The following is an 11,636-nucleotide window of genomic DNA, read 5'->3' as shown; positions in this document are numbered from 1 at the left end:
AAAGTCTTCTCTTTCCATCGTCATCCTCATTGGAGTTACGAGCTTATTCTGATGCTGATTGGGATGGTGATACCACTGATCATAAATCCACCACAGGATTTTGTATCTTTCTTGGAGACTCTATTATTTCTTGGAAGAGTAAGAAGCAAGACATTGTCTTTCGCTCATCTACAGAAGCTGAGTATCGTGTTATGGCATCCACTACCGTTGAAATAATTTGGTTGCATTGGCTTTTATCTGATATGGGTATCTCTCTTTCTGAACCAACTCCGATGCACTCCGATAACAAGAGTGCTATTCAAATTGCTCACAACTTGGTCTTTCATGAACGTACCAAACACATTGAGATTGATTGTCATCTTACTCGCCATCATCTTCAGCATGGAACTATTACTCTATCGTTTGTCTCTTCTTCTTTACAGATTGCTGATTTGTTCACAAAGATGCATTCCATTAAACGTTTCCGTTTTTTAGTTGACAAACTCTCGATGCTCCATGTTAATGCATCGTGAGTTTGAGGGGAGATATTAGATAATGTTATTATATATTAGTAATAAGGGTATTTTAGACATTTTCTATTTTCCCGTATATATACTCATTGTAACCCTATTAACTTTAGTTTGGTTCATTCTATGTTATGAAACCCTAAAGTTGTTGTTTTTCTTCTTCCTCTTTTCATTGTTAACAATGGTTTCAAAGTTTTGGTTCAACTTGACAAGAGAACGGAAGTGAATCATGATGTTCAATTTACACGTATTGAATCGACATGTCCCGTTGTGATAATGGCGATACATGTATAAGATGTAAGAGACTCACACTTGAGATGAAAAATATTCAAGAAAATCAAACCTAAATAAATTAAAACAACACAAAAATATAATTTAAAGTATTTAGTGCATCTTGTAGTCTTGTGATGTAGAAGTAAAATCATATATATAATATTGATCTCCCTCTTCATTTTGTTAAATAGTTGAGTTGAACATATAACTTTTTTATCACTTCAATACCCCAAACTATCAAATAGTTGAGTTGAACATATAACTTTTTTATCACTTCAATACCCCAAACTATCAAACCTCCTATGACTTTTCATGTAACATCAACACTTTTAGATCACAATGGGATAACAAATCCACATAGAAATAAATATCTGATATGACAATTGGGTTCCTAAGCTAGGTCCTCTTGCAAAGTATAGCACTGGTTCTAGTCATATGGTTGTGTTGTTGATGCCTCTGTAATCATGTTTATAATATATTGGCTAAATTTGCTCTTAATTTGGATTGCTATACAAAAAAAATTGAATTTGTTCCTGCTTTTCTTTCGACCGTTGTTTTTGCTGATGTTTGAGCAATTCCTTTCCCTTTTCATTCCTAGTCTTTTGTTTTGGAGTTTATAGTTAAGAAAAAAAATCATGCTTCAACCCAAAATAATATTTTTTACTATTATTATTATATCATCATATTTTGTATATATTGCTTTAAATCATATACTTGCTCATCTTTTAAATAATTTAGACATACTAATCTATATAATTTTTTAACATAACTAATGATTGAATTAAATAAATTTTTAATTCTTATAAAAATTTTAATATTTATTTTTAGTTTCTTGAAAAAAAAAGCAAACTTCTTAATATTTATAAATTAATATGCAAACAATTTTAATCATTGTTGGAATGTTAATATATTTTGAATTATTTTTTATAAGTATGTAAGAACATTACAAAAAAATTCCTTCAAAAATTTAAAATTTTTTATTTTGTCATAAGCTGAATATGAATTTTTTTACTAACAATATTAGTTTTTTTTTAAATATTACAAACTCAAGATAAAAGTAATAGAAATATATACCTAAAAATATAATTTAGAGCTTATTTTTTGTAAATAAATTTTTTATAAAAATATAAAATACATACTACAAAATCATTCAAATATATTTAGTGACATTCTAGTGAATTAAAAAATATTAGGCCAAATCAGATTAAAAAAAAAAAAGACTTTTTAAATTAGCTAACAAATCAACATAGAATTAATTTTAAAAAACTTAGGCCAAACTAAATTCAAAAATAAGTTTACGACAAATAACAAATTTTCACTAAATATCATAATTATATTTATTTAAAGTCTAGTTAAATCTAATCTATTTTTGTATCTACTCATCCCCTAAGAAAAGTAGTTTGCCTACAAGGAAGAGAAAGTTGAATGATTGATGTTCATATAAAATAAATCAAAAAATATTTTGGTCAGAAAAACAGAATTATTATTAAAAGAACATATCAATGTTTGGATAATGTCAAGTTATTTTATAATGAGTTCAAATTTTCTTTCTCACTTATCAAAAATAAAAAATCTATTAAGTCAAAAGTTTCTGAGATCCAAGTGACATCATTTCACCTATACTTAAGCACCATTTTCTTGGCTATAGTATATAATATATTACAAGTTACTTAATTTGAAATCAATTTCCTAAACATCTTGCTAACTGCCTCACCCTCTTCATATTCAATTCAATGTCAAGGAAAATAGATATTGTTCTTCGTTTACTTTTTCTTTGTGTTCATGTGATAGTAGCTTTTGTTGCAAGCTCAGAATCAGATGTAAGATATACTTCCTCTGTTTCTTTATATCTGCAACTTTGTATTAATTTTTTTTATTTTATTTATCTTTTTCAAAGTTCAAATGGTTATTGTTTTGTCAATAATGTATTTAATTATTTATTTTTATTTCTTTGAGATGTAGTAAACAATCTTATACAACAATTAAAAACGAATAACGTGGTAATGTAAAATTTACTGTCTTTTAATAGATATGTAATTATACCAAATAGATTAGATTTTTAGTTCACTTTTAAGTTCTAACTTAATCAATGTCTTAAGTTTGAACTCGAGTTTGGACATACAACAGCGTTAAAGTTCTTATAAGGAGAGTTTGTAGTGCATTTGAGTCCTACAAAGTTCATAGGATTAATATGCACAGTTGTGCGCATAAATACCTGATTTACACTTAAAGTATAATTTCTGTAAGTATTTTTATTAGATAAGTCATTTATATTCTATCTTTACCGTATTTGTAATAAGGTTTATCATTATGATAATCCTTAGTGTTTGTCTTCTTGAATAACTAATCTTATTTTTTGTCAATATTTCTTGTTAATTAGTGGCTAAACCATGGTGGAGATTTGTTCAATAGAAGATATGCCAAGAAAGAGTATAAGATAAGCCCCAAAACAGCACCAAACCTAAGATTAAAATGGAAATTCAATGCAGGCAAAGATATTACAGCAACACCAGCAATTTATAATGGAACACTTTATTTTCCAAGTTGGAATGGTAACATTTATGCAATTAAACAAATTGATGGGTCACTTATTTGGAAGCAAAACTTAAAGAAATTAACAGGCTTAAATGCAACTGGGTATATTATTAATGCAAATTGGACGGTGGCAAGAGCAACTCCAACTGTGGCTGGAGATTTATTGATAATTGGAATTTATGGGCCTGCTGTTGTTATTGGGCTTAAAAGAACAACTGGTGAGCTTGTGTGGTTGGCCCATTTGGATAATCATCCTGCAGCTGTTGTTACTATGTCTGGAACTTATTACAATGGGTAAGTTCATTTACACCCTCTTGCTCTTGGTCTTCTTTCTGAATTTTAATTTTCAAATTTTTCCTTTTTTTTTTACTTTTTAGTCACCTTTTAGTTTAGAAAAAAATTTTACAAACACCTTTTAAATATAAAAAAAAAAAATTATAACACATTCAATCTAACTTAAGAAATAGACTTGAGTTACAAAATAATGTGTATCATAAAAGTATTTGAAATCTAAAAACTTCTCAGTTCTTGTTTGAGAGTGACTAATAGCAAGAACATAATAAGATGATCCACAAATATAGTGAAAAAACTTAGTTTTTCTTGAGAGAAGAGCTTTGCAACTTGAGCTTAATGATCAAGTGTAGATTAGTTGTTTTGGAAACTATTGCATTTGTCTTCTGATTGATCTCCTTTTTATAGAGGATGAGAGGTTTGAATATTCATTTAAAACTTAATATAGTTGTTGGCCATTAATGTCAAGTGTCAATCTTGCTTTCTTCAAATTTTCTCTTGTTTGTAGTAATTGTCTAGAACGTTCTACCTTGATTTGAAGGTAACATGAGTGATAGTGAACGTGAGTTGTCAAAGGATCATTGGGACCATATAAAATTAGAAGCATGCCCTAGTGATGCAGGTAACATGAGTGATAGTGAATGTGAGTTGTCAAAGGATTATTTGGACCGTGTAAAATTAAAAGCATGCCCTATGGATGCAATAATAGTGACATTTGGAGTGTATTTGTGTACTTTTGTCCTTGTTTCCAATTCATCAATCTGGAAGTGTGTTTATGCACATGGACCTTCAATCTTTGTCTCTTTTTAATGCACATTATGTTTGGATAGCTCGTGTGCGAATTTTCTATTATGAACATGCATTTGGATTTTCCAAAACGATCCACTTTGTCTCTTGTTTTTAATAAGACAGCCAGATTATTCTGCTATCATTTTGTCATCAATTTGACTTGACTTTACTTTGAGGATTCTTCCAATTTATTTTATTCTTCTCAAAAGTGTGTACTTGTCTTAATGTGTGCATGATATAATGCCAGGAATGATGATGAAAATTTTCTTAATTTCTTTGAAAAAGACCATGTGACTAATATGCATGTGTTGTGTTTGATTTCCTATCTTTAAATAAATCATTCAAAAACACAAGTTAATAGATAATATGATCAGAATTATAATTAACAAATTTAATTAAATATTTGATTATCTTCAAAATATTAATTAGGAATTTTGCTTCAGCAATCTCTCAGTTTTTTAGGATGACAAAACATGTTAATTAGATTTTGAATTTTGATTTTGATTTGATAAACATGATAATAATCAAAGTTTTTTGGTAAAAAAAAAAAACCTCTCAATTTTAGCATCCAATATCATTTTTTTTTAAATGCCAAGATGAAATAGTTTTTTCTTTTTCATCTTTGTCCAAATTTGAAGATTGATGCATGGGAGTTGCCATTAATTTAGCTTCATCCATTTTCTATGTTTTGAGACGATCTTTGATATATTTCTCTTGACAAATAAAAATTTCATTTTAATATTGTTTGATTTGTAAGTGAAGAAAAATTCTTAATTATCTCATCATGCTGATTTCAATTCATTTTGTATGAGATTCGAAAAATCTTCACACATTTTTTCATTTGTTGAACCAAAGATAATATCATCAATATATACTTGAATTATTCATAAATCAAATTTAATAATATTTCTAAAAAGTGTAGTATCAATCTTTTCTCTAGAAAAATCATTTTTCATCAAGAAAGTACTCAACCTTTTCATTCAAACCTCTATGAGCTTGCTTAAGTCCATATTAGAGCTTTGGTGACTTTAAAAACATGATTTGATTTCTTTTTACCTTCAAAATCAAGAGGTTGATGAACATAGAGGAGGTGAAGCTTTTGATTGATCTTTTTTTTTTTATAGAGAATGAGAGGATTGAATATTCATTTAAAACTAAATATAGTTGTTGGTCTTTAATGTGAGGTGTCAGCCTTGCTTTGTTAAGCATTATGAAATTATGTTTCTTTATCAACCCAGTACGTTAGACATTGGCTTAAAGGTAACATGAGTGGTAGTGAGTGTGAGCTGTCAAAGGACCATGTAAAGTCATATACATGACTAACTAATGTAGTAAAAGTGACATTGAAGAGTACTTGTATACTATTGTTCTTTTTTCTGTTCATCAATATGGAGATAAAATTTAGAAGTGTGTTTATGCATGTGGGCCTTCAATTTTTGTCTCTTTTTAATGCTCATTGAGTTTGGACAGCCCATGTGCTAATTTTCAATTATGAACATGTATTTGGATTTCCCAAAATGACCCACTTTATCTCTTGTTTTTAATAAAACAACTAGATTGTTCTCCAATCAATTTGTCAACAATACGGTTTGACATTCTTTTGAGAAATTCTTCTCAAAAGTGTGTTCTTTTCTTGATGTGTGAATGATATAAAACCGGAAATGATGATGAAATCTTTCTTGATTTCTTTGAAAAATACCATATGACTAATATGCATGATTGTGTTTGATTTTCTATTTTTAAATAAATGACTCAAAAACACAAGTTAATAGATAATATGATCATAATCGTAATTAACAATTCTAATTGAATGTTTGATTCTGAAAAATATTAATTCGGGATTTTGTCTCAACAACACTCTGATTTATAACATGATGCTTAGATGAGATTTGTGAGTTGGATAAAATATTTTTTAAGTCATTATTGTGGTAATTAATTTTATTTGTATAAAAAAATATTAAAAAATCAATTTGTTTTATTTTGCTTATATATTAAAATATTAAAATATTTAAATTTATTTATTTTATTTAACTTTTTTTAATAATTTAAAATTTTAAAAATACTGATATAAATTTTATTTATATATTAAATATTAAAAATAAATTTATTTTATTAAAATATTAAAATATGTTCATTTTATTTTATTTATAAATTAAAACATTTAAAATTAAAATTAAAAATAAAATTTCAAATATTTAAAATTAATTTATGTTATCCAACAATAATTTAAAATATTAAAATATTTAACATTTGATTAGTTTTATTTTTAATATTTTATTATATAAATATAATAAATAATAAGTATACAAATTATCTTTATTTGTTATTTAAATATTGTTTCGGTTAAATTTATTTAGAATAATTATTTAAATTTGTATTCCCATTGGAGTTTGTATACTTGTTTGATTAGAAATAAGTATATAAATTATTTTTATTTGATATTTAAATATTGTTTCGGTTATATTGGTTTTGAATAATTATTTAAATTTGCATTTCATGTTTTCCTCTATTTGTCGGCTCACGTTTTTTGTAACATCCATTTGACGTTAAAGACAAAAAATAAAGTTTTTGGATATTATAAGCATGAAATTCAAACAAATATTTTTCAGGTACTAAAGTTATATTTACAGGAATCAAAAACATATTTAAACGTTTAGTCTACGTTTTCTTCTGTCAATTAACGTTTTTTTGTAACGTTCACTTGACGTTAAAGACCAAAAATAAATTTATCTAATATTACAGGGATGAAATTAAAATAAAAAAAATTTACATAGACTAAAATTAAAAACTGTTATATTTACAGGGATAAAAAAAATATTTAAATCAATTAATTGCAACAATAATAATATGAAAATTATTTTATCTAAATCACAAAAACAATCTAAGTGTCACGTCATTAATGAGAATATCACTTTATAAAAATAGTGGAGACAAAACAATTTCGATAATTAGTTAATAGGGAATCATAAAAACTAGTTTTAGAAATAACGAGACTAAAAATATATATTTTTTATAAATAAAACGATTAAAAATACATTTAAACTTTATATGTTTTAACTCCCAAGCCATATTCCCCTCTTTGGCCTTTACACCACACCTCATTTCACCAAGATAATTTTCTTCACTCCTCTTTAGTCTTCTCTAAAGAAATGTTATCTAACTAAATGAATCACTAATTTCTAAACCATTGAATACAATTTGAAGAAAGACAAATATAATGATGTGTAGCGATAATTGTTGGGTTGAAGTTTGAGTGGTTAAATCATCAATTATAACCAAGTTAAATATTGGATATATTATAGAAGAAACTTATATACCTAGTGTATTAAAGTTTTAAATGAAAATGTAATATCAAAATCTTTTATAATTTTAGAACATTTAGTCTTTAATTACTCTCGTGTCCCTTACATTCCACAACAATAACAATATTGAGTATTATATATAAATTTAAACAACTTATATATCTAAGCTATTTATTTAAGCTAACATTGACTATGTAAATAAGTTTAAAATAACTTATAATTGTAACAATTATAAGTTTTTAAAATAAAAAATTGTTTTCAAACATTTACACAAATGTTTACAAAGTAAGATAAACTTATAACAACTCACATTCTTAACCAATTTAACATATAAGTCCTTCTTCTATTTTATTTTTCCAGTTTGATAATAACGACATTCCAATTCTAACATATAACGTAATTGCTTAATTTGACATTGGTCCATGAATATAAATTCTTCCCCAACCATGCACAATTGGACTACTTTGTAAACTCTAAATTTAATAATTTCAATTAACTTTCAATATCACTCTTTATGACCCTTTTACCTCAAGTGTATGTACTTTAATAAATAAATTATGACATCACTTTTTGTGGAGTAATTTTTTATAATTATATAAACATGTGTAAAAGATATCATTAAAAAATATATTTTAACATTTTAACAAAGACGAAGAATGCTTGTAAGATAATTTTTTAAGAATTATATATGTGAATTTTTTTGCAAAAACTAAAATCTACATTTTAAAATTTTATAAAAACTAAAAATTTATTTAACTTCTGTTTAAATATAGGGGTTACTATGTAGGAACATCTTCACTAGAAGAAGGAGCAACCATTGAACAATGTTGCATATTTCGTGGAAGCTTCATAAAACTTGATGCCAAAAGTGGTGTGATCTTATGGAAGACCTATATGTTGCCAAATAACAATGGAAAGAAAGGAGAATATGCAGGAGCTGCTATTTGGGGAAGTAGTCCTTCCATTGATGTTTATAGAAATCATATCTATATTGCCACTGGAAATTTATATTCTGCCCCATTAAACATACTTCAATGTCAAGAAAGACAAAATAATGAAACTACTCCTATTAAACAAGACAAATGTGTTGAACAAGAAAACCACTCCAATTCAATCTTAGCCCTTGATTTGGATTATGGTAATATCAAATGGTATCGCCAATTAGGAGGATATGATGTATGGTTTGTTGCATGTTCCTTAAATGCTTCAAATCCTAATTGTCCACCTCAAGGTCCAACACCAGATGCTGATTTTGGAGAGGCACCAATGATGTTAACTACATGTGTAAATGGTACTAAGAAAGATATGGTTGTTGCTGTCCAAAAAAGTGGCTATGCATGGGCATTGAATCGTGACACTGGCAACCTTCTATGGTTTATGGTAATATGTATAATTTATAGTACAATATATATATTTTGTTCATTAAAAAAATTTACGACTTATATTATCTTCGTTCGTTTTTATAAGAGTATATGATGATATTATTTCTATCATTAACAAAAATATTTTATTAAATTATTATAATTGTTATTTAAAATTTATTTAAGATAGATATAATTGTTCACACGGTTTCTTAACTTAATTTCAGATAACACTTTTGTCTTTTATCTTTATTTTTTATTTTATTTCGTCTTTTATTTAATTTTAAATAACAATTTGAACTTTTATATCTTAAAATATAAACAATGTTTTCATTTTTTTACAAAACTTCAAAAAATTCATACAAATTTCAAACAAAACTCATAAAAATAATTATTATCTTTAGTATAATGCAAATTTCATCAAATTCATAATTCAAATCTTCAAATAAACTCATATTTTTATTCTTTATTTGACGAATTTGATGTTGTTGGAGATGAAAATATGAGTTTATTTGAATATTTGAATTATGCATTTGATAAATATATGAATTTTCTTGAAATTGATATTTTTTATGGGTTTTGTTTGAAGATTTTGATGAATTTTCTAAGTTTTTTAAAGAAATGATGACATTGCTGACATTTTAAGATATAAAGGGTCAAATTGTTACTTAAAATTAAATAAAAGACTAAATCGAGAAAAAGAAAATAAAGAAACGAAAGTGTTACCTGAAATTAAGTTAAGGACCGCATGAACAATTATGCCTTTAAGATATATAATCATTTATTATTTTTTATAAACTAACAAAAAAAACTTATTTTTTTTATAGATTTTTTAAGGGACTAAACTGTTTTCTTTTTCTTTTTGAAATTTATAAAAATTAAAAGCTTATTTAATTCTTTAATGAAACATGACCTTTAATGTCTTAGCTAATTTCATTATGAACTCAAAACTTCGTAGGAAGTTGGACCTGGTGGAACTGTGGGTGGTGGAACATGGGGTGCATCAACCGATGAAAAAAAAATTTATACCAATATAGCAAATTCAGAAGCCAAAAATTTCAATCTTGCACCATCAAATATGAGTACAACCTTTGGAGGTTGGGTAGCAATGGATGCCAAGAATGGAAAAATAATATGGTCCATAGCTAATCCTAGCAATAGTTCTTCTAATGGCCCTGTTAGTGTTGCAAATGAAGTTGTTTTTGCTGGATCAACAAATAAAGTTGGAAATGTATATGCAATCAATGCTAGAAATGGAGGAATTTTATGGTCCTATGAGACTGGAGCTAGTGTCTATGGTGGCATGTCTATTAGCAATGGTTGCATGTATGTTGGCCATGGATATAACGTTTCTTTGGGATTTTATTCTAACTTTACAAGTGGAACCTCGCTCTTTGCCTTTTGTGTTTGAAGAATTTATGTATTTCTTTTGATCTCAAATATAAACAAAAGTAAGTCAATAAAGAGAGGAACTGTGGATCTCAAATATAAATAAAAGTAAGTCAATAAGGAGAAGAACTTATGTTGGGAAAAAAAATCTTATTGAGCTATAGTTTGGGCTACTATATGTCACTTTATTCTAGCTTTGGAGGAATAAACATTTGCAACATGAGACTTTTATGTAATCTTCTTTTTTGAATTTTGACCCTCTTTATATCTAAAAGCAATAATGATATTATTTTACATGAAAATTTATTAGTATTTAGATAAAAAACTAATGATAATAAGCTATAACACGAAAAATAAATATTTTACACAAACTTATACTCATATCTCTATGAAATACTATTTTTAACAAATTGCAAACTAAAATTATATTAAACTAGAAGATTGAAAAATTTAATATAAAATAAAATCACATTCTAAAATATCATGAATGATTTATTTATTTATTTATATAGAAATAATAACACACTAATTTAATAGATATAAGAAAATTAAATATTTCAAATAAATAAAAATAATTTCAAAATTGTTATGGATGAAAATTTTAATACTTTTTTTACCTCATTGTTTCCTTTTCTACTATAATACTAATAACATTCAATTTTTTGTAATAAGACAAATATAAATTATATAATTTTACAAAAACGAAACAAATAAAAATACGAGTTGTGAATAGTGAAATGATATTTTTGAATTATGACATTACTGACGAAAATCTTTTTTAATAAAATATTTTATTTTAAAATAATGAAAATACAAATATATTAGATTGATATGAGAAGATTACTTGATTTGATTTTATAATAAGCATTAAACTATATTATAATTGAAAAATATATCTGAAAATTTAAGCAAAAATACTTATATATAGTATGGTTATGTTGAATTTTTTTATTACATAAAAGATAATAAGTAAAAAAAATTAATTCTTATACATTGGCAATCACAAACATCAATAGTAATATTTAACTTTTGTTATAACTACCTCAAGTCATATTCATGGAATGTGATGTAACTATAAATAAATAATGGGGTACAAATAGTAAAATTCCCCGAAAATAACCCAAAGTTCTCATTCTCATGGAAAAAGTCCAGCCCAGTCTATATGTGAAATATTTTCTTCAAAACGACGT

At 26.0% G+C, this 11,636-nt stretch overlaps 1 protein-coding gene across 1 annotated transcript; it reads left to right on the top strand.

Annotated features, from left to right (window-relative positions):
- The first annotated feature begins 2,439 nt into the window (after positions 1–2,439).
- LOC101489683 (uncharacterized) lies at positions 2,440–10,696 on the top strand. Its single transcript, XM_004489101.4, has 4 exons — positions 2,440–2,599; positions 3,160–3,608; positions 8,470–9,076; positions 10,016–10,696. Exons 1-4 carry the CDS (start codon positions 2,513–2,515, stop codon positions 10,466–10,468), a joined length of 1,596 nt encoding a protein of 531 aa, XP_004489158.1. The 5' UTR covers positions 2,440–2,512; the 3' UTR covers positions 10,469–10,696.
- The last annotated feature ends 940 nt before the right edge of the window (positions 10,697–11,636 follow it).

This window comes from Cicer arietinum, chromosome 3, assembly GCF_000331145.2.
Source record: "Cicer arietinum cultivar CDC Frontier isolate Library 1 chromosome 3, Cicar.CDCFrontier_v2.0, whole genome shotgun sequence".
NCBI classification, from domain to species: domain Eukaryota; kingdom Viridiplantae; phylum Streptophyta; class Magnoliopsida; order Fabales; family Fabaceae; genus Cicer; species Cicer arietinum.
Note: the sequence above shows the minus strand (reverse complement) of the source record. Positions and strands in the feature narration are given on the sequence as shown.

Excerpts from the sequence above, each read along its gene's own strand:
- LOC101489683 (XM_004489101.4), top strand. The coding sequence starts at position 2,513 with ATGTCAAGGAAAATAGATATTGTTCTTCGTTTACTTTTTCTTTGTGTT. Across the intron at positions 2,600-3,159 it reads TTGCAAGCTCAGAATCAGAT|TGGCTAAACCATGGTGGAGA; the intron begins GTAAGATATACT and ends CTTGTTAATTAG. Across the intron at positions 9,077-10,015 it reads GCAACCTTCTATGGTTTATG|GAAGTTGGACCTGGTGGAAC; the intron begins GTAATATGTATA and ends AAAACTTCGTAG.